Source organism: Lissotriton vulgaris, chromosome 8 (genome assembly GCF_964263255.1).
Source record: "Lissotriton vulgaris chromosome 8, aLisVul1.2, whole genome shotgun sequence".
NCBI lineage: Eukaryota > Metazoa > Chordata > Amphibia > Caudata > Salamandridae > Lissotriton > Lissotriton vulgaris.
In genome coordinates this window covers 978970659-978998504 of record NC_141696.1, presented here as the reverse complement: position 1 = coordinate 978998504, position 27846 = coordinate 978970659, and the positions used below count along the sequence as shown (strand labels likewise).

Here is a 27846-nt window from a genome sequence, read left to right as displayed (position 1 = left end):
GTTTTGATGGTTACAGAGGGTGTTGGTTGGTTTAAAGATATGCTCACTGTGTGCCAAGTATTCCCCTTTCTTCAGCCAAAGACTGACTTCTTGAAGTGTGGCCACCTTGATTTTGTTGCCTTGATGAATTTGTTCAAAATGCATTGGTCTCGAATGGAATTGCATGTTTTGCCTGAATTGGGCTCTAGGAAGTAAAGGGAGTAGACCCTTAATGTTTTTCTTCCTTTGGAATGCTCTATATCTCTTGTTTGCTTTGAAGGTCCTCAACTGCTTGCTTCAGGCACAGCAATTGTTTATTTTTTCTTTTTTTACTGAGTTTTATATAGCGCGAACTTGACCCAAAGGTATCAGGTATCAGAGCACTTTACATAGCACCAGTTGCGTTATATGAGGACACATCAATTTTTTGTTAGGACTTGGGAGATTAAGTAATTTGCTCAGAATCACTGGATGTTCAATTTCGTTGCCGAGACCCGAACCCAGTTCCCCAGATTCGAGGACAACCGCCCTAGCTGTTAGGCTAACTCCTCTCCTTAAACTCCTCTCCTTGCTACTGGTTCTTGCCTGTAGCCTGCTTGCTGGAGGCTTTTGATCCAGTTCCATAAAATTGCAAAGCTGTATTATGTGTCTATTTGTCAGAGGTGGTTGCCCTCCTCTTCTAGAGGAAACCTCCAATTCTACCCACTACTAGGATTGTGTATTAGGGTGTACTGCTGGCAAGTCACCTGCTTGCTGGTTCTGACCCCCGTTGAGTGTGACCTCTCCATATCTCCTCCTAAAAAGTGCTAACTTGGTGTTGTGAGTTGTTACCACTACAATGGTGCACTGTCAGTTCTTGTCTGTGGCAGGAATCCTGCATGGGGAATGACACTGTTATATTTCTCTTGAGGGCACCCTCCGTCTTGCTGTGACTAACACCCGAACTGCAAGTCGGCCATCATGGTTTTGTTTTCTTCATTCTTTGCGGTGACTTGCCCACTGCATTCACAAAGATGTTTTGTCCATACAATTCATGTTTATTATAGCCACCTGCAGTTCATGCTTAAAACCTGAAACAGGCATATCTATTTAGGGTGATGACTGGGAACAACTGCCTGCTGGCTGTATCTGCGCCATCCAATAGCAATTTGAGGCACATGTTGAAGATCTTCTTTTCCTCCTGGATAACTGCCTTCACATACTTCTTATACTGATCTGGGAGATGCTCCACTAACTCTTCAATTTCTTCCAATTGTCGATGTCTGTTCCTGCTGAGCAATGAGTTTGAGTTGCCTATGCTCAATTGTGTGGCAGCTTACATGTCCATTTGGCGACACACCTTCTTCACAATTTTGCTCTCTTTGCTTAGAGGGCAACCCCTGGTAGCAGGAACATAAATTACACAAAATGCCAATCCAGTATTTTGCACAATTTTTTTAACAAAATGCTTTTTTGTTCGTTTGCGTTATTTTTCAGCTTCCACAATAAGATTTTTACCTACATGAAAACTCAATTATGCAGTGGGGTTCCATTTGAGGTATGTTGTGTAACAAAATTAATTTGAAATGCCAAAAATATAACAAGATTATGCTGACTTAACAATTACATAGATTTCTTAACTGGGTAGCTCTAAGAAACAGTAAAGTATTGTTGAGACGGGCCTGTCTCATGCATGGCATACAGTTATATTCTCCTGCATTCTGAACACAACTTGAGACCTAGAAGTGTGCACTGAGCATACCCTTAATACAATGGACTACTGTACCTGTCATGGGTTTAGCAAGTAGGAGTGGTGGTGGCACTGAATCACATTTTATGAACCCATAGTTGTTTTGTTTTTTTTGTCCTCGTATTTGCCCTTGGAAACCAAACAATAACGATCAGTTAGAGGGGATAACTAAGACACTGACCCAGATTAACTGAGGGGGACTTTCTTGGATCCTACCGGGGTATCCCGCAGTGCCAAGCATCAACACCTCAATGATCGAAGAATGGTACCAACTGGACTAGCGTACTGCTCAATACAACCCAGATTGTTACCGATGTCGCCCTAGTTGGGTATGTATAAAAGGCGAGGATCGAATAAACGACCCAACAGGCAGCGAAATCATAGGACATGGGGAAAAAAAAGAAGAAAAAAAACCCCATTACCAATTCAAAAGCAGCCAAAATCTTCTCTTGTGTTGGTTACCTTCTCTAGCCATGTCTAATTTAGACATCTGTAGCATTGCTGCACGCCAATCGGTAAAAAGAGGGGGTGTCTTATCTTTCCACCGTCTGCATATTTCTCTTCTGGCTAGCAAACAACTATAGAAGACCAATTTTTTACACATGCCGTCGAGCTCTGGTATAATACCAAAGAAAATTAACATGGGACTAGGGTTAACTTGCGAGCCTATTGCTAACGAGAGAGAAGCACAGATTTCATTCCAAAATATTGATATAAACGGACACTCAAAAAACATATGGATATCTGATGCTGCTACCAAGCCACATCTAGGGTATGCCACCTGATCATTATTGGGGAACTTTGATAGACGCAATGGAGAGTAATACACCCTATGCAGAGTAAACAAGTGGTTGCGACGGAGCCAAGATGGTTTAACAATCTCACCCAAAATCCTAAATGATTTTATCCACAGGCCTTCCACGTCGGTGTCGGAGATAAAGGTTTTCCAAAGCGAAAGGGGTAACAGAAACTCACCATCAGTCTCATCCAGAATAAGATTGTACCAAAATGTAATCTCTTTTTTGAAGGGTGGTTTATCCATCAGGTGAGTTACTAAATTACTCTCGATACCTATTTTAAACCTACCCCTTCCTTGGCTATAGGCCTGTGACCAACTCTGAATTTGGAGATATTTAAATCGTGAAAAACGAGTTCCTATAGTTAGGCTCAGCGTCTCCCATGTGAGTAAAGTTCCTTCAACAAATAGATCCCCCCATGATGAAAGTCCGGCTGCCCTAATTGGGAGAGCTAAACTATCTAAGAGCCAAGACGGTGCTCCTGGGGAATCCCAAAGTGGGGCCCTACTAGAATAGTAATCCAATTTGAGTGTTCGTCTTAGACTAGCCCATGTTCTAGCCAGGTCTCTTAAAACCTTTAGTTTGACCTTCTTGAAATACTTAGGGTCGCCAAATTTTAATAGAAAATTCGTCGGCCCGGTTTTTTCCCCCCTTAGAAGTGCTGAAAATAGTTTCCCACAGCCAGCATTATTAGGGGCCTTTAAGAGCATCCTGATATGTGAGAGTTGGAAGGCCCATCCATAAAATTGCAAGTCTGGTGCTGCAAGGCCTCCTTTTTCTCGACGACGTCTAATCTTCTTCCAAGATAGTCTAGGCGTATGACTGTTCCATATGAATCTATTTATTTCGGTTTGAAGTTTGGCAATCAAGGATGAATCAAAAAAAAGAGGGATTGTATTGAATAGGTATGTGATCTTGGGCAAAATGGTCATTTTGACCAGGTTAGACCTGCCTATTAGGGAAATAGGGAGAGCAGACCATAATCTCATCGATCTTCGAGCCACCTTAGCTACTTCAGCAAAGTTTAAGGGGACAATCTTATTGATGTCAGTATAGATGTTTAACCCGAGATATCTGAGGGTAGAGCTGGGCTGTACTCCTACAGTCGGTACAGGATGATTCCAAACCATGATATCAGTTTTGGATGCATTTACTTCATATCCGGATATAGCCCCGAATTCTTCCGCAATAGATATAACGGTAGGAAAGGACGAGCTCAGCTCGGATGAAAAAATAAGAACATCATCCGCATACAATGCTACTTTCTTCTCCCATCCTTCAAAAATAAAAGGTTTTATATTAGAGTTATCCCGAATTAACTGAGCAAAAGGTTCAATATATAAATCAAACAAAAGTGGTGAGAGAGGACACCCCTGACGAGTTCCTCGCGAGATGTTAAATGGCTCAGTAAGTTCACCGTTAACCAGTAGTGAGGCAGAAGGGCTTTTATATAGTAACTTAATAGCTCGCCTAAAGTTATCACCTAAGTTAAACTTACTCAACACTTCCTCTAGATAAACCCAGTTTACCCTATCGAAAGCTTTTGTTGCATCAAGGGTAAAAACTGCAAAAGGTAGAGATGCTAATGTGGCCATGTCTATTGCTCCGATAAGGTCGTAAGTCAATTCATAGAGTTGCCTTCCTTTTACAAATCCCTTCTGGTCGACATGTAAAATGTTGTTTGCAACTTCCCCCAATCTGTTTGCGAGGACCGATGTAAAGAGTTTATAATCTGTACTAAGAATTGAGATCGGCCTGTATGACCCACAGCTAGTTGTAGGTTTACCGGGTTTTAAAATCAAGGTTATAGAGGCCCTATCCCAGGATGCAGGAGGTAAGGCACCATCGACTAGGATACTGTTAAAGAGGTCTGTTAGATGGGCAAGAATTATAGGGCACAAAATTTTATATATTTCGGAGGGTAGCCCATCGGGACCTGCAGCTTTATTTTTTTTACTTTTAGAGATGGCAAGGTTTACTTCCTCCTGTGTGAAAGGGCGATTTAAGGAAATCCTTTGTTCTAAATTTAAGGACTGAAGAGATATACCAGTTAGCCAGTCCCTTGCTTGACTAGATTGTACCCTCTTATCCTCTTGATATATATCCGTGAAGAAACTTTTAAAAGCTCCACTGATTTCCTCATCTGTAGAGAATAGAACTCCATCCTTACAAATGGAACTAACATTATTTCGGACCCTATCTGTCTTAGCCTTCCAGGCCAGGAGCTTCCCGGCACCTTCCCCATATTCAAAGTGGGCCAACTTACTAGCCTCCCATCTCTCTAAGACCCGAGCATTTAGAACTGAGGAGAGATCTCCTTTCAAGACCTTTAATCTATCTTGCAGCTCCACTAATGGGGACCCTAGATTTAGATCAATCTCTTCTTGAAGGCCTGCGATCCCTAATTCAAGCGAGGCTACTGCATCCCTGTAGGTCTTATTTTTATGTGAGGATAAGTTGGTTAAATAACCCCTTAGTGTGGCTTTAAAAGCATCCCAGGTGATCCCGGGTAAGGCAGTCCCCTGATTAATCTCCCAAAAGGACTTAGATTCCTGTATTAATGCTTCTACAATATTGGATGAAGCTAGAATTGATCTATCAAAAGACCAATTTCTTAAAGAGGGCCTAGGAGCAGCGTCAAGCTCAAGAAGGATGGCTGAGTGGTCAGAAAGATGAAAAGGTAAATGAGAGATTGATTTTACCTGTTTAACTAAGATATGGCTAATCAATATAAAATCTATCCGAGACTGGTGGTGAAATTTAAAATTCTTAAATGTCACCCCCCTTTGAGACCCATGGAGTTTCCTCCAAATATCAATGTAATTCAATGCTTTCATGTTATTTAGTAAATACATCCTAGTTTTGGATAGAGATTTAGCCCTATTAGAGGGTGACTTATCCAATACTGGGTCCAATACTATGTTATAATCGCCTGCCAAGATAACAGGTTCTGGGAATAGGTACAATTGCGAAAAAAGTGTGGTTAGAACAGATGGATCGTCCTGGTTAGGGCCGTAATACCCTACTATCTTGAATGCTGAGCCCAAAGCAATAACAGAAGCTATTGCCCATCTACCGTAAGGATCTACCTGTTTAGAAATTAGCCTTGCCTTGATAGATTTTTTAAAAAGAATGGCCACCCCCCTAATGTGTGAAGTTTGTGAAGTAATGACCCCAAAGTCTATCCATTTGTTCTTACACAGCAGATTTTGCATTTCAATCTCTGCCAAGTGTGTCTCCTGGAGCACTAATACTTGTGCAACAGAATCTCGTAAATATTGCATGATAATGTTCCTTCTTGGGGTAGTGCGGAGACCATTAGTGTTCCAGGATAAAATGCGTATATTATGCATTATACTGAAACTGAATTACCAGAACCAAGGGCCAATACTGCCAATCTATGGATAATGAATTGTACATATTCATAATTTTCCCCTCCAAGAACTGTTTTAAAGGACATTTAAGAGGACAAATTTTGCTTTTTCCCCGCCCCCTACCCCCCCTCCCCCCCCAGACCCCCCACCCGTGGGAAACTCCTACTCTATCTATCTGGATTAACCAGAGAGATAGCACCCCGCTATGGAGCCCCGCCACCACCGACAAAGTACCAAAATTTGGAGGAAAGACCTAAAGAGAATCAAAAGTGGAAAAGTGAATCGTGAGTAGATATAATATTATTACCCAGTTTGAGAAAAACCTTTTGACAGGAAATAAAGAGTTCTTTTTTTTTGATTTTTTTTTCTGTTCCTTTCTTCTTTCCCCTTTTTTTTTTTTTCTTTATCTTTTTTTTCCTTTCTTTCCCTTTCTTTTACCCTTCTTCTTTCCTCCCCCCTTTCCATCCCTTTTTTTTTGCACATATGCATTTCACTGTGTACTATATACCTCCCATATTATTGTATTATTGTATTTATTCTTGTATTTAGAGTATTTAGTCTCTTTAACTCAATACAAGGAGTAGAATCTTAAACCTTTTAAAAGATAATCTAAGCAAGCCTCAAAGACTCCACTGAGATCAGACAAGGGAAATAGAAAAGTAACTAGTATAAACACAGTATAAACAGAGAAGCAGATAGTATAGAAAAGTAGACCGAAACTACTTAGGAGACTCCGACCTTCTACCCATACTTAAGAGGAATTCATCTGCGGCCTGCACTGTTCTTATGTTGTGCATTGTGTTCTTATACATTACTCTTAGTGCCGCAGGGAAGACCAACTGGGCTACGGCCCCCTGACTCCTGAACGCTTCCAACCTCTTACCCAGCTCCCACTGTCTATCAAGCGTTATCCTAGACAGGTCTGATCTGATCTGGAAGTTAAACCCCTTAGCATTTACCACCTTCTGTTTCAATGCTATATTCAGAATGGTTTCTTTAAGGGAGTAGGTAAGAAAGTTGACCAAAACTTTTCTGGGTTTAGTTCTCTGAGGATTCTTTCGAAAAGGCTCTCTGTGAATGCGCTGGATGTCCAGAGCTATTTCTTGCTCAGACAAGTCAAGTCTTAACGCTTCCTTTAACAGGGAGACCACGAATTGTTTAATGTCAGAGCCCTCTTTCTCCTCGGGAATATTCAGAATTCGTAAATCGTTCCTCCGTGCATGATTTTCCAAAGTCTCCATCCTATCAGACAAACTCTGATTTTCTTGTCTGAGGTTTGTTATTTCAGTTTTTGTGGCGCTCAGGTTAATATTCACTTCCGCGACAGAATCTTCAACCCATAGTTGTTACCAGACATGTTTATCTGTGTCCATGGAGTGGAGACCTACTCATCTACTCATGTAAAGTTCCATTTCCATGCACTAACCCAGATCCACAAAGGTTTTTTGTGTGTTTTTGTGGCCTACATGGTAGATGCATTGTGTGTATGTTTGAGCCAGGATAATAGTGGCCCGTGGGATCCTGGCCTGACTTTCTGCACAAGAAGCTGGAGTGATGAGAAAATTACACTAAAGTGACCAGAGAGTAGGCAATACGCCTTTTATACTACAGTTAGGCCTTTGGCTGAGAAAAGCTGCTCATTAGCCTTTCTGTAATGAAGGGTGAGACTGCAGCCTTTTGGTGAGGACAACCATACGTGTTCCCCTGTCTCTAGTGCAGTTAGCTCACACCTCTTGTTTCCTCTGTTGTAGATTCTACAGCATCACTCAGCACAGGTATGTGTCTGGAGAGTAGCCTGAGAAGGGCATTTAAAAGAAGAACCACCAGAAGCCCATTTTGAAAGGGTAGACAGTGGCGCAACATCTCCTTTCTGCTTTCACTTTATACAAGTGGGAGAAAATGACCTACTTTTTGTTCCAGTTACAAGTTCTCTTTGAGCAAGGAAAGGAGTGTTTCACAGAATACTCGGAGGACTGCTGTGCCGCTAGAGCAGGTGTCTGCCTTACAGTCAGCTTCAAAGGGGCAGGAGTCCATTATCTGAATTCTTACTGGAAAAAAACTGCACAGCTTACAAGTAGTGGCTAGAAGCCAACCTGACTACTGACACAGAGAGAGAGAAGGAGTTTGCCACCTGCGTGCAGGACAACAGGTCCAAGGAGCACGCAGATCGGCAATTCCGGTCTTTTCTCCCTGCCAGGTGACCCAAGGAAGCTTTAACAGCAAACAGCAAGTTAAAGCAGAGGGAATCCCCCTCTAACACGTAACGCACCTTAGCGAGTGCAACACATTTTTAAACAACATCACAATCACTTAAAATATTTATTTGCGCCTTCACATACTCATTCGACCTGAGGAAAGGCAGTTGTAAAGAAAAGGCCTGGCTGAAACATGTAGACCACACAGGACGAAGGAGGTCATAATTTACTCCAACGCGTCCGTTTGCCTTCTTAGTTGCTAACAGGGGCCCAGTGATTAAAGTCTATCCATTTACCCCCGGGTACTGGGACCCACTGTATAGCTTTTAGCCATCACCTTTCACACTCACCAACACTGCACACTCAGCAAGTATACCAGCTCCTCAGTAATCTGGAGTCGAAGCACACCCGGACACATTCGGTGTCACTGTGGTGGGCCCGATGATGAAACATGCCACCAACTAGGTTGGTGGGTGAGGGCTTCATGACCAAACCAAATGGTTTGCCCACATACATACCCATTGAGTCTCCTTTCACAACCTAGCTAGTCCTCCTTTATAATCTACTCTCAAATATTCTTAGCATCAATATTCTGTAGTACAATGGTTTAATAAGACATTAGATGACTCTTGACACTAACCTCATATAGCCTTATAGCCCACTGCTCTGTACTATACTGGCTGCTAATAGGGAGAAACAGAAAGACACACATTGGAATGTTGGAACCGCAGGCCTATACTAGTCACTATTGACCATGAACCACACCATTGTCTTCAAGAGAGCTTTTAACATTCCACTTCTCTAATAATGCAAAATTAGGCAATCATGAAAGTCAGGCTGAGCATGAGATCACCTCACCTGCATAAAACCATTATTTTGCTTGGGATGCAACAGGCAGATTCGAAGCTCCTGTCCTCTGTATTGTGTATAAACCATGTCAAAACCTATAGCTTCTGGAACTGCTAGGACGATTGAGAGAACCCATATCAAGATGATTTCCACTGCAGTCCATTTTGGGACACCGATTCCTCTTATGCGGCTCCAGGAAGCAACTGCCCGATACCTAGAGATGAAGATAGTGCAGAATATGGAAATACCAATAAGTGCTGTGTATATTGCAAACTGATTTTAAAGGTCTTTTAATTGAGTGGCTACTTCTTACCTGTCAATGCTGAGGGCACATAAGCTCAAGACTGTGATTCCAACCGAGGATTTCTGAATAAAAGGCACCAGTTTGCACATCTCAACGCCAAAGGGCCAATCTCCAGCATTGAGCTGAAAAACAACATGGATTTTTTTTTTACATATATGCTACTGCTACTATTATATTCAATAAAGCAAAAAACATCAGGGCCATAGCTTTTCGTCACCCAGAGACAACCCTGAATATAGTTAAAACGCCAAGGCAAGGTAGTGCACTAGCTCAATGAGTTAGTCATATGCTCTCAATATCCATGTGTAACCAGCAGGTCATAGGTTTGATTCTCTACATGAATGATTTATCCATTTATCCTTCAAATGTAGATCAAAAGAATACAACAGAGCTAGGTAATGGAAACACCAGTTACTTAAACTACTGAGATGGTGAACATTTTGGTGGTAGCAAGCGCTAGAAAAAATGTGATATTCGGACCTGGTATATGAAATATCCATTCACAAAAAGTGGTTGCAAATTGATTACTGATTTTCTGTGAATGAAAAGGGAATTTTGAGAACTGACCTACGCACTAATAGGCCGGTTCCAAAATTCCAAATTGCGGTATGTTGCAATCCTACCTACCACACTAATATTCATGAACTAGGCCACAAATTGTGACCCATTATGATTCACTGTCATTGCAGGGATAGTGGCCTGCCAGCGTCAGCAGAACATCATGTCTGCATAAATTGTTTTTTTAAACACCACACATTTTCCTTAGAGGAAGAAGGGATGTGTTTATAAAAAAATACAACTTTTACTATTAACTATTGTTAAGACTAGGCAGTTGTCCTTCTGCCTGAGGGGTCTCTTACCATGTGCAAAATAGTTATCCCATCCTTTGAGGAGTTGGTTGCCAATCAAAGCAATCACGAGCCATTGTTACACACCTTAAGAAATCTCAAGTAGGAAGTGCCTCTTCCAATTTGTGATTCAGTATGTACTCAGAAACCTACTTTGTGATTCAGCAACATGCTACCGAAACGTATTTTGGGTTTTGTACATACTCTAAAGCTATTTTGAGGTAATAAAGATTCCAGTTTTGTGAATAGAACCTTTGTCAGCACAAGATGTCTTTGTACATCAGACCCTTAGTTTCTTGCTCATAAGATTAGATTTGTTAAAAATCCTAGATGCACACATAAGTCTCCACATGATTTTTTAGAGTTTCAGGCTTTTACACTAGGTATTGGTCAAATTGTTAAAAAACAGATTCATGTCCAACCTTTAATTATTCTGATCCATTATCAAATTCAGAGTGATCAAGAGTTCCAATTTGTGCAAACAGTAGTAAATCCTTACCCACAAATTTACTACGTCCTGTGGGTACAGATTTACTATAGTTTGAAATTCACAAAGCAATTCCAGGTTACGCCATGAAGTTTTCACTAAACACGCCCTTGTAAGTATCATTCTGAAGATGTTCCTCACATTAATTTTTTTCGAAGTAAATATATACTAATGCATATTTTTGGAAGGGAACACATTTTTACCTGTGCAGAAACTGTTCCATATATTGCTAGTAATTTTGATGGGGTTACTTTCCCTGCCTGGAAATGGATTTACTTATGCCCTTTTCAGGATTGGCACAGGTTTCCAGGCACACTTCTGGATGCCATTGTCAAGTGTTAGACCTGTGGCTGCAGATTCACGACTTTCTTTGAAAGGTGTGAACACAGCAGTTATGACCAGTAGCAAGACTATTGCCCAGAGCAATGAATAAAAGAAGTCCCATGCCCAGTTTTGAAATAAAATGGTGAAATATGTAAAAGAATTCAGAAATTTAATTTAGAAAATGCATGTCAATACAGTACCAGATTCTGTATTGGCAAGACAAGGCGCATACATGTTGTTAGACATTGTAGTACTAGGATCACAAATAGGCTTAAGGTACAAAGAGGGTACAAGGTGTGCCCAAATAGGGTAACCATTTGATCAGAAAAGGGTACAGAGCACCATCTCCTCCAATGCCTCTTGAATTTGTATGTTTCGGCCTGTTGGATAGCTGACAACCTTTCAAAGTTTAATGAGGGTCCTCTCCACTGGCAAGAAAATGCTGGTCCTATTTGAACTTTCCATTATAGTGCTCTAGATTGAAAAAATATTTTGGAGGGTTGTAGCAGGTAAATGGCCACTTTAAAAAAAGATTCAGAGTAAAATACCAGACCAAGTATTTCACACTCGCTTTACATCAAAACTAACAGCTTTCTAACTATTACCTGCTAAAGGATCACTATTATAAAAGTCTATCGAGACCCTCTAAATGGGGTATTACTAGCTTTAAAATTGATTGCTATGAATAGTCTACACCCCACTCCTTAACTCAATCACCTGATGTTGGTATCCGTCACACCATCACCAAATAGTTAGGAGGAGAATCAGAAGGAGAAATGAGAACAACTGCGGGATTTAGTAAGTCGGGGTACCCTCCACCATCTATGCCACAATGTGTGGTCCTTGTACATCACCAGCTTACATATCATATGCAAGCTAAGCTTAAGCTTACACAGAAGTGGGGAGGGGGCTGTTGGTAGAGTATTGCTTTTATTTAAATCTAACTCTGGACTTTAACCAAAACTCCATTAAAAAGTATCCCTCATTTTCATGCACAATGTGAGGATCTGGGTGTACTATATGTTATGGCTGTAGGGCCTTATCATGGAGTAAACTCACAGAGACTGTCTTGGGTCCAGTCAGTATCATTTACTCAACCTTAACACAACCCTGGGTAGCTGTGGCTGCGAGCAGTAAGGCTTGGCAAAGGAACTAACATGTGGGGCATTTAACAGCACCAAACAACTGAATAAGAAAGTCACGCAACAATAAAGATACATGACAATAATTTATAAAAAAAATAAAGAATATATTTATGAATGTTTAGAGTCCTTGGTCAATAAAAATTCTCAGGAGGGTTTCAGAGATACAGATTTTTAAAGCAATAAATACATTTTAATGCAGCCACAAACAAGCATTGGTTAACAAAAACTTTGTAAACTTTTGAAAAGTTTGAAACAGTTAGTTTGATGACTCTGACCCGGGTTGGGTGACCAATTCCAACAGGTCTAGGAATCTGGTATGGATACTTTGGACAATTACCTGTCTACCAGAAAATTTTTGAAGCAAGTCCCAAACTTTACAGAGCAACCGCTATAGACTTCAATGGTCCTGATGCTGAGGGATGCGAGCAAAGGAGGCTCCGGATGCTGTGAGGTAGACGGGGTGAATTGCGGTTAATCCCTAGGTTCTTCAGTGGGTTGAGGTGACTTTGACCATGGCACTTGGGTTCTCAGGATGTCCTCTTTGTGACAGTCAAAGTCCAGCTGTGGCTGAGCACTCATTCACGTGACACAACGGTCACAGCAAATATACTTGGTTGGGGCTAGTATCCCTGTGGGGCAATGAATCCGGTCGCAGATAGCACTACTGAATCTGGCAGACATGGGTGCATCTTTTGGCTATCACAGACTTGTCTCTCAGTGTGTCCAGCAACTGGCAGGGGCACGGCAACTGTGGTGGCTACCACTTTGTTACCTTGGACATAGTCAGATTTTGTGTCCCTGGAACAGGTTCCAGGGATCAGCCAACTTATCTTTGGAGTCACTGATATTGGTGAAGGCGGGAAATCAACTTTTCAAGTGTCAGGAGTGACAGGCACAGTCCCAGTCTTGCTAGCCCAAAAGGTCAGCGGGTGCAGTCTTCTCGATAATGCAGCCTCTTTTTGTGCAGGTAGAACGCAGCAGGGAAGTCTTTCTTTTGCCCACTCCTCATCTCCAGTGTGAACTGAGGAGCAGGGTGCCAGGGGTACCCTACTTATCCCAGGAATGAGCCCCGGGGGAACCATGTGGTCACTGGTTAATGGGCTACTATGTTCCCTCCTCTCTGGTGAAGACGTTTCTGTGATGTGTGGTATCTGGCTCTCCTAGAGCGCCCTGTTCTTTCCCCTTTTAAGATGTCACAACCCTTCTTAAGTCATCAGAAGCAGGGTAGTACACACTAGAAGTGTGGCTATCAGTGAGCTACATGCCCACAGGAAAACTGGTTTGGACACAGGTTTCCCTTCCTTGGCTCTGTCTCCTAATCGTCTGCTTGAACTAACAAAATCCTCCTCAGGGATGCTGTCTCAATCAGCCCTTCAAAGGCAGTTTCACCTTTGAAGCCTGCCTTTGGGCTAACACCCTGATTGGCCATCCTGGGAGAGGAGGTGACATCTTACTTTGCCACAACTGCCTTTGTTCCTGAGCCTGGGATTTGTTCACACATCTCCCCTGGCAGTCAGAAATCTGTGTAAATGCCAGTGCCTTTGTGAGGCCACTGGACTAGCTGAAGTGCAGAGTGGGCTTTTTTCTAAAAGTTGCTCAACTTTAGTAGTGAGTTTAACTCTGGCCTGGCCATCAGGTTGGATTTAATGTCAGAATTAATTTGATACTTTACTTGACATGTTAAGTAGTCCCATTCAGACGTTTGCCAGGCTGGGATGCCAGCAGGTAATCCTGTGTTAGCCAATGGGACACCAAACATTTCCACAGTGAACCAATAATCTGGAATGGTTGCTGCTACAATATATTGGAAATAATATGTCCTACTTAATAATATATAGTTCCCTGCCATAGAGCTCCATAGACCTTCCTCAGGGGAGATCTACGCATATCACTAAGGGAAGTGGTGACTTTGCCATTAGGTGTAATAGCAAAGTCAAACTAGCAGTGTAAGACACTGCAGTCTCCAGTGTCAGGCATGGGTCTATTTTGTCTCTGTCACATGCAGGGTGGCAAAACCAGTACTGTCGCCCTAGGTGAACACTTTGCCCTTGGTACCTTGGGTACCATATACTAGAGACTAATAAGTAAGTCAGTCCTTGCAAATTGGCTGTATCTAATTAAACATACCTTTTTTAATGATAGGTCCGAACACTGGCACTGGAGGTCTGGACAGCCGGCCTCACTGCCCTTCCAAATTTGAAACCCAGCAGCTAGTAGTCCGAATGGGGCAGAACTTGTGGGGAAACCTTCACAAAAGCCTGCTTCCTTACACACAATATACACCAAAATGTATCCAGCAGGTCTCAGGTTTCAAAAGTAGCACAATAGTAGGTCTCAGGGTTGAGTCTTAGTAAAAGAGCTGAGTTGCTTCATATTTTTAATGCAGAAATCCAAGTTTATCATACACGTTCCTATCTCATTAAAATATCTTAGTGGTGTATCTCTGTAAAGACATGCATGTAATCTGAAGGGTATAATTTTTAATCTCAAGTATCAAATGGGAGAGAGAGGAATGGTACTGGAGCCAGTTCACTTCCCCATAAATGCATGTGTAAATCAAAAAGAACTAGCTACAACATAGGTGGTCCTAGTGTATGTTTGTTCATGGCAAAACACATTGGAGCATACTACCAAGCAATAGCGATAATTATCATGGTCATTATTATTATTATTATTATTATGGTCATTATAACAACTTGCTTTAGGTAACACACTGTTGGACTGGTGTTGGATTTTAAGTCCAACACCTTCCCAATAATGACTTGTATGGTAAAGGAACGCGTGGTAATGGCACCTTCATTGTATTGCCCGGGGTGTAAAGGCATGAGAGGTAAATGCATGCATGGTTCTGTCATACAACCATTACAGAGGTAACAGCTGGTTACCTCTCCTTTCGTTCACTCGTTACTTCATACTGAAAATATCACAGCTTTATGTTAGAATCAAGGGAAAAGGTACCCTCTTTCACTGTCTAATCAGCGTCCCAGCATGTTGAGGTCTACAGGGGGTGAGTAGTTTAAAACAGGTCTCTACTCGGTACTCATAGAGCAATTCTATTCTAAACCAACATTTCATCCTGGTCTAAGGGTGTCACAAAATGATTTGAGGACTTCAATGGGCCACAATTCTGGCTGAGAACGGGAAAGGTCTTAGGAAACTCCGAATAAAGTTAAGTTTCCTCAGAATACTGCATAGTTGGCCATGGTTCACTCACAAACTTCACAAAGCACATCTCACCCCAAATTCAAACTGTTATAGATATGGACAACAGGGAGGAGATCTGATACACATATTTTGCTGATGTCACTCTCATATCACTCGCTACGGGGAACAGCGTTTACAACGCAACTTTTACCACGCCCTACCTTTACCACGCAACTTTTACAACGCAAGTCGTTACAACGACTTGCGCTGGGGGGGCGCTGTAGGATAGGGAATGGTTTAATTTACTATCCAAAACCTTCCCTACTATCCACGGGGACTGGAGTTGGAATAGTAAATTAAACTATTCACTATCCAGCTCCCCCAACGCAAGTCATTGTAATGACTTGCGTTGTAAAAGTTTCGTGGTAAAGGCATGCGTTGTAAAAGCATGCGTAGTAACAACATACATCCCTCTCTGCTGGAATGTGATATGAGAAGCAATGTGAAAAGTGCATACTGTACACTTTCAATCTAGGAGGGATCAAGCTATCCTACATAACATGGAAGATGTTACAGGTCTCAGTGTACGTGAAAAACATTGGATAACCTCTTTGCTTGCGACAGCTAAACTTTGGGCCTTAACAAAATGGAAGAAACTGAATACCTCTTGCCTGTCAGACTGGTCCGACACATGGGTACATTGGCATAGTTTGAAAGGCAATTTACAAACTCAATGGTCAATTAGCAGAGTGTGGTCTTATATGGGATCCCTTCTTAGCGGTTCTCTGCAATGCATCTTCTACAGGAGACATGTGTAATTAGATTTGAAACGAGGCCCTGATCACTCAGAAGTAGCAACAGGAGCAAGGGTGGCTTACTCACCGGCGTTATAGCATTCCTATATTCACACTTTTGCATTTAAAGATGAGTTATTTTGGAAGGCTATGCCTAATATACTGTAGCGTGCATATAGAGTGTTGTTGGCTGACTTGTAATAACTCAACTAATAAGTTTATTTGCTATAATTTATTGTTATTTCAAAAGTGTTTCTATGCATGACTGATCTTTATTTCTTGTTATGATGAAGATGAAAAACATGATGAAGCAAAAATACTTTGGGGGCAAGCCCTGTACATTAAGCTCATGGTTGGCCTGCCAAAATGTTAGCTCAACTGAAATTCTTTGCAAAACCACGAGCCACTTTCCCAACATTTGTTTACATTGGATTTCAGACGTAGTAAAGTAAAAATAAAAAAAGCGGAAATGGCTGCCAAGATGGATACCAATCCAAGATGACCGCTTTTTGTGAGCATTTGTGTGCATGTGGTGCAATGCATATGTGCATTATGATGCATGGATGCGTCATGACGCAGTAGCTTTGTTTTTTTACCATTCCAACATGGCTGACAATCATCTAAAAAAATAAGCATGCCTAGGACTTAAAATTGAAGCAAATGCCCCAGCAGGACTTTTCAGTTGCTAGCCCCTGGAAATATTTTATTTTAAAAAAACATGAAGAAGGTTCAGCAGGGAACCGGGAAGAAGCAAACAAGTGGGCGTGGAGGGTAGAGAGATGAGGAGTTGAAAGACACAGAGAGTGTGTCCGCTCAATAAATAAAACACGAAAAAGAGGCATTCATGAGAATGTGTGTCGTGGGCTACTTTTCTGAGTAGTCCACATATGCAAAAAACCATAGGTTGAACCAATGATAAAGGACCACCCTGTCACCCAATGCCTAAAGCCAACTGAACCACTTTAGCTAATGCCTCAAAGGGACCATCCAAACGTTCCGTTCTCTGTATTTATTTGTATGTATGTATGTATGTGTACCTGGATCTGTTTATTCTCTTTTGTGCGTGGTGAAGTGTGTACTTTGTGTTGCGGGATGACATGAGCTCTTGACCTAATCAATATGAATATTGATTCATTAAATTGAAGGTACTGAATTGGGGGACAAAAACCTGACCCATGACTGAATGCTGGGACCCTTTAAAGAATGAATGATAAGCCATTTCGTCAACTTCATGTTTTTGAAATCATAAATAGGTCGAATACATGGATGTTTCCAATCTCTAAGCAACGCATTGCCTAAGCTATTTTTCAATGAAAAGCGTGCAAACACAGAGCTGGCCTCTGAGCTATTTCTGGCAGAAGACAAAAAACAACAAGGAAATATTCTCCTTTGAGTCTGCTACATTCCTGTTAAGTGTCTGAAATGTTTATGTAAGAAGGAAGGCAAAGTCTATCTTCTTCACTTTTGTGGTTTGATTGATGTATGGCAGTTTATATTTCCAGACGGTAAAAACTTTGGGTCCGATTCACCACCACTTTATCACACCTAAGTTTGACTGAGTTAGGTAAAAACTGCCCTCTGTAGGCCCCATGTACAAACCACATTCAGAGAAGCATTTATTTTACAACTGTGGAAAATGGGTATGGCAGGTTTTACACACTCAAAAGTACAGTGTTGTGGATGGAACATGGGACGTGAAGTAGGACTTTGTGATTGTTTGTGAACCTTTTTAGGGGCGGGGGGAGCTTTATATAGTGCAAACTAGGCCCAAAGGAATTGGGGCACTTTACATGAGCACCAGGTGCTTCACAGAGGGACACATTAATTTGTTCGTAAGGCACGGGGCGATTAAGTGATTTACTCAGAAGGACAGGATGTTGAGCGTCCCTGCTGAACTCGAACCTGGTTCCCCTGCTCCAAGGACGAACGCTCCAGCCGTTAGGCCACATCCTAACCTACGTAATTGCCTTTCATATTCAGTTTGTGCATTCACCATTGCTGCAAAAAAACGCTACCGCAAGTGTGGGAATTTTGTGAGAAATGTACCTAAACTGTCCCCTCTATTTTGTCATGACATTGGCAAACGGGTACGTATTCCTTTCAAACGTTACATGAATGGACAACGTACAGTGGCACCCTTAGTAACACGTTTGAAGTAATGGAATGTCAGTCGTTAGCAGTAATTGGGAGTTTGCAGAAATAATTGAAGAGCTCTGGTAGCCAATTGTACCCCATTGCTGTTCCCACCCTGCCCCTTCAGCATTCCATCCAGCCTCCCCCTTCCGCTAAGATGTGACACAAATACACGCCTGCCTGTCATTGACAAAAACGTTTGTTTTAAACGCTTTACAACACTTGAGCCCTGACAAAGTTCTTAATAAGGATATGTACCCTTAGCGGGGAACAATACTACACAGAGGGCCCGCTAGTGATATTATACAGTGATATTGTACAGCAATACCATAACCCCTTATCTGCTGGCAATACATCTCTCTACATAGCGCTTTCTATCACAGTCTCTGCATTTTAAAGCGCTTAATGTTAACAGACCCATCGGAACTCGTTTTATTAAGCTTGGAAATATGATGACTGAGTCAATTCTCACAAATGTAAACCGTGGTCTGTACTTTGAATGTCTGGTGATTAAGCCACAGGGTTATTTTAGTGCCCTTATTTTATCATCCAGACACATTGAGGCCCAGGCCTCATTAATTTTAACAACTATTAAAGATGCTTGTCCAAATTAATCTTTAATATTTCCAGATGGGAAGTTTAAATAACTGGGCCTTGTTCCCAATCAGGCCCCCCACCTTCTGCAATGCATACCATCAACGCTATGGAGAATATTGGGGCGCATTAAGATTCGTTAACTAACGTGGCTTGGTTCTACGCTTTACTGAAGGCTGAATAAGTAAATTTTTCAACATTTCTTGTTCCAATTCGTTCAACATGATGGTTCACACCTTTTACGTACATATGTCTGAGTGGTATTGAATGCATCATTACAATTTAAATGCATCACCAGATCAATTGGTGTATCTAGATCTGCTGCACTTGTAACTCAGTCAAAGAACCCATGGTCATATTATCAAGAAAGCTCGATACATTATCGCCGCTTTCATCTGCAGGAAACTGCCGATAAAGCGGCGATAATGGCCTTGATAATATGCTCCATGGAATTCCAATCGAAGCCCATGTTAGACGTGAAGACATCTAACATGGGCTTCGATTGGAATTACATAGAGCATATTATCAAGGCCATTATCGCCGCTTTATCAGCAGTTTCTTGCCGATAAAAGCAGCGATAATGTATCGAGCTTTCTTGATAATATGGCCCCCAGTTTTGACTGTGGTGTGCCTCCCATTGTACAACTTCCATCCTGCCATGGATCCTGGAATCAACCAGTTGCAACATATCTTAGCTCGTCTTTTTGAAGGGACATCGGTTATTAGCCTTAAGACTGTTTCCAAGATTCAAATTCAAAAAGTTGAATAAGATGCCCAAGTAGTTGCTCACTCAAGAGGCACCCCATACTTCTGCCCAGGTAGTAGCCACACTTCTTGTAGATTTCCCCTGAACCCCTAAAGAGAAGAGACCACAAGACTTTACTGATCAAGTATCTGACATAGCGACTTGTGAATCACCATGGACCATTGTGGAATGTAATTTGTGATGAACTGTGTTTATATTTTATGATTTTTTGATGTATCGATAACTTGTATGGTTTTATATGCTGAAACTGAATAAAGTTGAATTGACTGATTGATTGATTGACATAGCGACTCAAGGTTTGTATGAAATGTTTATGAACTTTTTTAGTAGGGCCAAATTAAAAAAAAAATGTGTCTGATTGTTAAAAAGGGATACTCTCTCAATGTAAATTAAACGTTCCATGTCACATCTGAAAAAGGACCTCACTTTCTCAGAGAGAAGGATTGGACAAAATGCAGGCAAAATAATGTCTTGCTCCAAGTGAAAAGAAGATGAAGCATTAGGAATAAAGAAGCATCCAACATTAGATGTATTCTATCACAAACAGCAACCTTAATGCCTGGGTAGAACCCTTCCTGAAAGGAGAATATTTAGTCCATCAGTACTAAAAGGATCGAGATTTCTTATGTCGCATCCGATCTAAAATAATTCCAAAGACAGTAATATGATTAAAGGGTTGATTGTCTTCTGGAAGTCTGTACAGCCATGACTAGCTGTAGTGATAACCCCTTGCTTTGCAAACTGACCTGTTCATCGTCCAGGCCATTACGTTGGATTAAGGTTTCCTGGCCAACACCATAAACACCAGTGGAGAGTGCGTTATTGGCAACACCCATGCTAGACAAATATTCATCAGGCAGGTCCAATAATGAGCAATCAGATTAACCGAAGCACCTTCCCTGTTTATCTGAAGATCTTCAAAATTACAGGGATGGAGGAGGGCTTTCTGCAAACCCTGGGGCCATGGGGAAGAAAGTGCAAGAACATGCATGAATCCCCCACAATCCCTCCTCCCAGTCCTTGAACAAGAAGTTGGTAGGAAAGCAGTTGTCTGACTTGCGAAAAAATCTGTGACTGGCAACCCCCCTCACTGACATATGACTGAAAACAATTGAGGGTTTAAGCGATAACCCAGAGAGGAAGAAAACCCCTGCTGAGCTGAACTGCTACAACATTGTCTTTACCCTAAATGTGAATTGCAGACAGGGACGTTAAATGCCTCTCTAAAAACATGCATTTTAGAAGATAGGGAGAGATGTCAAGCTCCTCCATCTGTTTATTAGAGATTTGGCTGTCATATTTTCCTTTCGAATACACATTGTCTTTCCCTCCATTGAAGGAGCAAATCTAAGGAGAACCAGATGAATTACTTCCTGCACCCTCCAATTGGGAGAGTGTTTTTTCTCCAAAAGAGACCATGTTCCTTGTAGGCTTTGTTCTTCCACCCATGCTCTCCAGTCTATACTTCTGGTGTCTGTTGTCACAACTACCATTGCAGGAAGTGATAAAGAGACTCCTTTCAGAAGATGGGAAGGCTCCAGCTACCCATGTAACTCCGTCCTGGTATGCTGAGCCATGTTATCAATAGCTTGTAATTCGAGAGATTTTATTTTCCAAGAGGATAGAATGCAGGTCACTAGCAAGACCAGGTCAAACCTGGCCCAAGGAACCACTGAAAGAGTTGCTGCCATATTTCCGCAAGTCTTCGCCCAGGATATCACTGCTGCAGTGTTTTATACCAGGAGAGATCTCAGATGCTCTCTGATTATCTGTGTCCTTTTCCGGAAGACCCTAACGTCTGTATCTCTACAGCAACTGGCTCTATAAATTCCAGTTCTAAATGAAAAGTCTCTCGATTTATTGAGAAATAATCATTTGGAAGAACCTTCAAAACTACATCTCTGTCGTCTCAAAGGCATCAATTCTGATGGCATGAGGTCTCATCTGATTTCTCTAGAAAATACATTCTTCACATAAATCGTGGAATGTTGATGTGGTGAAGACCTCGCCATTCTGTCAGGAGCAGAGGTCTTAATCTTGTCATGCAACAGCAAAGCTTAGTTTGAATATTTCTCACATTGATGAAAAGACTTTGTCTTCTTGTAATGCAACTTCAAGATTTTCAGGTTCTCTCTTACCTAATCCAAAATTTGTCGCACTTCTCACCTGCCATTCTTCCCAAACCTCAAATACTAGGATCAGCATCAGAAGAACTAGAAGATGAATCTTGGCCAATAGTACAATGATGCTTTGACCTCCTCCTTTCTCTCTCCGAGGCCAAACTTTAATCAACAATCATTTTGATCAGAATTTGAATTTCATTGGCCATCATGATCTGGGGTGTAGCCTCTTAGGGGTCCCGTGCAGTGTTCCGTCCCACTGATAATAGCTGAAATTCAGGTTTTAGGAGGTCCTGTCAAGTCTGTGAAGCCACAGTAAATCTATATTTAATACATTACCCAAAAACAGCTGCTTGAGCTGTGCAGTTTCCATAAGAGTCAGCTTTAATAATATTGGAGAATGTTTATGAGGTGAACAAATGAGGTGGAAAAATGAAACCTAGAGTGGCTGTCCGTACTTTCTGCTCACCAGGCTGCACCTTTTGAATCTTCAACGAGTGTGAAACTGTGTGACTCTGAAGGGTAATCACACTGAAATTGATAGAAATAGAAAATAAATTAAGCATGAACAGCTTTCAGGGCAGGTCAAAATGCTGGTCTATATTTCACGTGTATGGAATGCAAATATGACTTGAAGGGTTACTTGAGGCCCTTAAAACAAGAGAGGGTTTGAAGGCATGACTTTCCATCTCAGAGGGGCAAATACCTACTGGAGGAACATAGATGCAGGAGAGATTTCAGCACAAGCCATGTGCAGGAGCAGACTGACCATTAACAATACCAGGATAATGTTCAATGGGCCAGCTGCAATGACACCTTCTACAAAGCTCCCTGCCAGATAGGCTCACTTCGTTCCCAGAGTTTCTTTTTATCCTTACTAGCAGCAAAAAACATAAGTGTATGACAACCCACCCTGAACACTCCACTCCAACGTCTATTACCTCAAAAACCCGAATGCCAATAATCCCCCACCACCAACAACTCGTCATACCAATTTTTCTGTCACCTAACTACAGTGTTTAGTATTTGGTTATTTCTTGAAAATCAGGCCACTGTTCGAATTGGTATCTTATGTAAATTCAATATAGCTTGATATATTTCTATAAAAAGAAATGGTAAAGTGTCTTTGTGTGAAACTGGTTCGTGAGTCAAGTGTTTTACAGTTTCGTCCAGCAGATAATTTAAGACACCAGACACGAAGGTCTGGCAATTTATATTTTAGTTTTTTCGAGGTCCGGCAATGATGTTGCAGGATAGCTTAATTTAGAGAAAAATAAAAGTACTTTAGTTAAAAAGAATTTTAAAATTAGTCCTTGAATATGTGATAATCATGAATCCTTCAACCCCTTGGCTTTCAAATGTGTTTTCAGGTCAGATAACATTGGTTACTAGTGCTGTATTCACATTGGATAAGATTACTCCTCCTCCTTTCTTGTATGGCAGCCTCACCACTTTCAAAATTCACCAGCTGCCACTTCCAATACATAAATCCAAAGTACGTGTACAACTACTAGGCAAGGCTGCCACAGTCACCTCATATAATTGCTAAGATGTAGGATACTTTTTGACATGATCTTTTAAATAGGTGGGATTAGTTTTAACAACCAGCTGCCTCTGGTTGATTCTTTCAGACAGTTTAATGTATTTTGCGTGCATTAGCTATGCTCATATTGCTGTGTAGTCCTGCCGTCAATGAAAGTGTTATTAACTGCCTTGTACTGCATCAACAGGGTGTTTCTGTCATGCTCTTTAAATTATTAGCTGTTCAAGATGGCGGCATCTGTCAACACTGTGAAAGGTGACATGCACAATTTCTTTGTTTCACGCCGGCTGTTTTTTGATTCTTAAATGGCTTATGGTCCCTTGGCAAATCCAGAGCTTTCAACCACAATGCTTACTTTTCATAAAATGGTGGTATGTCTGACAAAGATGAAACTTGTTCATGCAGGACAATTCTGCCTGTTAATTGGCATGAGATATATACTTTTTTTAAATTCTAAGTGTAATTATTATCTCAACAAGTGGTTTCAAATGAATTCCAGTGTAAAACTGTTTGACGTAAGATGCCACAACTCACTTATCGTATTGCCGTTTACCGTTTAAATACTTTATTTCGACATGCATGTCATAAAAGTTTCACATCAAAAATGGCCATTCAACATCATAGTATTTCCTTATACGTGAGCTTGAAATTCAGGAATTGAGCTGCAAAACAGAGAAAATGGAATGAATGACGACTGAAAAAGAAAAGAAACAAGCACTGGAAAAGCCAATCGTTTGCACTTGCCAATGTTTAACGAACAATACGAGTAGCTTTGCCAGTGCCTCTCTGACTTTTCATGTTATTAGTGTGCAAACCAATGAAAACGTTGCTTCTATGCTTTTCAAGATGGACGTGTATTGTGTTATCAGTCCGACTACAAGTATATGTTATTCAAATACTGGTTTCTGTACTTCCTAGCTGGTGGTGATGTAACTTGTGTTCGCCATGATATGCTTTATCGTGACGTCACAGCATGGTGACCAACTTGAAAGTAAAAAAAAACAATGTTTTCATTGTTTTTCTATACTTTTACCATGGCTGGATGCCGCTTTTAGCTTTGCCAATGCCAGTTGAGTTTAAAAGACTTCAACACTGGCACAGCAAATAGCGGCTACAGCCCTGTTAGCGGAGTAGGTCCATGACATCAGTAGTGAAAGGTTACACCATAGACAATCCAAAGCAAGAATAAAAGAGCTAGGCTGCATGGGAGGTCAACCACAGAACAGGGACAAAAGATACAAATAAAACAGGCATTGGCATAGCCAATAAGTCTCACCGTTGTGACCTTATAAGTATTTAGCCATGCAGCAGCACATTATCCTGAGTGCTACAAAATCTACTGTTACTTCACATGTCACCGGTGAATGGCCACACACACCCAAGGATGGGCCTCAGTATTATTTCATGAAAATATGATAAAGTAGCTAGAAAATTCTAAATGTTTATTTCTTTAACAAAGAAGCTTTGACACTAATAGGCGCATTATAATAATGTATTGAAAAGTACTTATTTAATGTGTATTTGTGTTCAACTGATAGTCTCAACTTGTATATCTGGAAGTGCTCTACAGAAGATAATGAAAGAAAAAATCGTTTTAGTGAAATAAGCTACCAGTAGCACATTAAACCATGACATAATAAATACCCCAAATCCTAAAGCATTAAAAAGCATACAATCACATTGATTAAGTTATTTAAAAAATCAGCAAATACAATGCCTCAAAAACCTATTTAAAATAAATAAAATGGAGAAAAGGTATTGCTATTGTAGTTTAAACCGTAAAGGTACTTTGAAGATGTTCACAATCAAATTAGGAGTTGTTCCTTTTTCTGCAAAACACAAGCATAGTTTACAGATTTACCATGTGTTATGGAGTGAATGTATGTAGTGTGCAGTAGAATTATGTGGGTTGGATTGGAATTGTTAGATGTGGAATTCTGTGGTGTGGAGAATATTTGTGTTGTGAGAATATGTGGCTTGGTCTGCTGTGGAATTATGTGGATATTAATTATGTGGTATTGAGTGTACTGGAAATATGTAGAGTGGGATTGAGTGTTATGGTATGTAATTATGTGGAATGGTATTTTGTGTTGTGGAGTGGAATGTACTGGAGTTTATTTATATGGGGAGCAGTCTAAGTTTGTGGCATGATGTTGAATTCTGTGGTGTGGGTTGGATATATGGGATGTGTTGTATAATTGTGTTGTTGAGTTGAATTATGTGATGTGGATTGGAAATGTGTGGAGTTGAATTGTGTGCGATGGAACTGTGTGGATAATTAACACTAACTAGTCAAAAGCAGCACACCACAGAAGCCACCATTTTCAATTCACGCAAGATGATCTACGCCAAATAGCAAGCATTGAAGTACACACGCCCAAAAAAGCACATATACAACGGATACAACTCCACTACTCTATAACCCTAGCACACTGATCCTCACTTTATTGGTTTGTGCATACCAGAACCAGGAAATAAACCTCAGTCCAGGCAGTACAGAGTAGTGCTGCAAAACACATTTCAGATAAATCAGAGCCAGTGCAGTGTAGTGCAACACAGACCATTTTGTTTGAATCAAAGTGTGACCTGTTGGAGCGTTATTGCCCACCATTAACCTATGCATAGTATCGGTGCACGGTATACACCCCTGGCCCGCAGTGTATACCTTCACCGGGTACACTAGCTCGTCACACTTCAAAACAAGCTCATACTGTGTAACCTTCTGCAACGCTATTTGCACATCCTTTTTTTCGCATTTTTAAACTATAGGTGTTTATTGTGTACACAGATTTCCATGTGACAGTTGCTTTATTTAGCCAACGGTTTTAAACATGCCATCCCAGAAGTAAACACACACTGGTAGAGAGGAGGTTAGGTTATCAGCTGTTTAGTTCAAGTGGCTGGGCCTCTACGGTGGCCAAGGACCACAAGTCTTGAGAAGTTCATTAGAGACAGGCTACCAATAAACTATTCACAAGCATGTGCCCTGGGGTCGGCTTTGTAGGGGTTTGCATGTAAACGAGGGAGATGGGCGAATGTGTAGCAACAAAGCTATTACAACGTTACAACATGCGAGCTGGCAGCATTCTCACTGCTACAGTAACTCTGTGACTGCACTTTTCAGGCATTTATACTGGAAAGAACTACGTTTTATGGGCAACTTGGCTGGTCTTAAAAATAACACAAAAACAAACCCAATGAGTTTCGAATTTAAAAGTAAATCCACTCGGATCAACTCTAAAAGTGCGGTACCCCCGGAGAGTCGGAGGAGGGGATACCAGGTCAGCACACACTTCTGCCACTTATCGCTCATAAGAACATCGCTCCAGCATTAGCGACAAAGAGAACAGGCTGGTGCAACGCGGACCCATAGGGGGGACTCTGCTCCAGCTTCTTTCCTCAGAGTTGCACCCAGGGCCGGCTTTAGGGCTGTGCGACTGGTGCGGCGCACTGGGCGCTGACCTATGGAGGGGAGCGCTGTGACCTAAGGGGGGGGTACAAAAGGGGGTGGTAATGGACGGAGCATCTGAACCAATCAAACACTCACACCCAGTCAAAAGATCTGGGCTTAATCAATCACCATTCTTTAGCCCACTCTGCCACCCCAGTTCAGACATGGCTACATGCAAATCAGTCTGACCCTGTGCCTCATGGGAACAGACCAGCCCGAACTGCCAAGCCATGCCTTCCCTGGACCGGAAACAAGCGTCCAAGGACCGGTTTCTGGCATTCCAGCCGTCTTCAGCCCGGCTTGCTTGAATCCAGTGGCAAAGTGAGCAAGGGACTCACTTCTGAGCATACCCTGCAACTCTTATGGTGGCCAAAAGCAGCACAAAAAGGGGTGGTAATGAACGGAGCATCTGAACCAATCAAACACTCACACCCAGTCAAAAGATCTGGGCTTAATCCATCACCGTTCTTTAGCCCACTCTGCCAACCCAGTTTAGACATGACTACATGCAAATCAGTCTGACCCTGTGCCTCATGGGAACAGTCCAGCCCGAACTGCAAAGCCATGCCTTCCGTGGACCGGAAACAAGCGTCCAAGGACCGGTTTCTGGCATTCCAGCCGTCTTCAGCCCGGCTTGCTTGAATCCAGTGGCAAGTGAGCAAAGGACTCACGTCTGAGCATACCCTGCCACACTTATGGCGGCCAAAAGCGGTACAAAAGGGGGTGGTAATGGACGGAGCATCTGAACCAATCAAACACTCACACCCAGTCAAAAGATCTGGGCTTAATCCATCACCGTTCTTTAGCCCACTCTGCCACCCCAGTTCAGACATGGTTACATGCAAATCAGTCTGACCCTGTGCCTCATGGGAACAGACCAGCCAGAACTGCCAAGCCATGCCTTCCCTGGACCGGAAACAAGCGTCCAAGGACCGGTTTCTGGCATTCCAGCCGTCTTCAGCCCGGCTTGCTTGAATCCAGTAGCAAAGTGAGCAAGGGACTCACTTCTGAGCATACCCTGCAACACTTATGGTGGCCAAAAGCAGTACAAAAGGGGGTGGTAATGGACGGAGCATCTGAACCAATCAAACACTCGTACCCAGTCAAAAGATATGGGCTTAATCCATCACCGTTCTTTAGCCCACTCTGCCACTCCAGTTCAGACATGACTACATGCAAATCAGTCTGACCCTGTGCCTCATGGGAACAGTCCAGCCCGAACTGCCAAGCCATGCCTTCCGTGGACCGGAAACAAGCGTCCAAGGACCGG

The 27846-nt window shown here is 41.8% G+C and overlaps 1 protein-coding gene across 1 annotated transcript in view; it reads right to left on the bottom strand.

The window, feature by feature from the left end:
• EDNRB (endothelin receptor type B) overlaps positions 1-27846 on the bottom strand; it is a 161483-nt gene that overhangs the window by 42634 nt on the left and 91003 nt on the right. The window contains exons 3-4 of the mRNA XM_086934823.1: positions 9237-9349; positions 8933-9137 (exon numbers count right to left, since the gene is read on the bottom strand). Of these exons, the coding sequence (XP_086790949.1) occupies positions 8933-9137; positions 9237-9349 (318 nt within the window). The remainder of the gene's footprint in view (positions 1-8932; positions 9138-9236; positions 9350-27846) is intronic.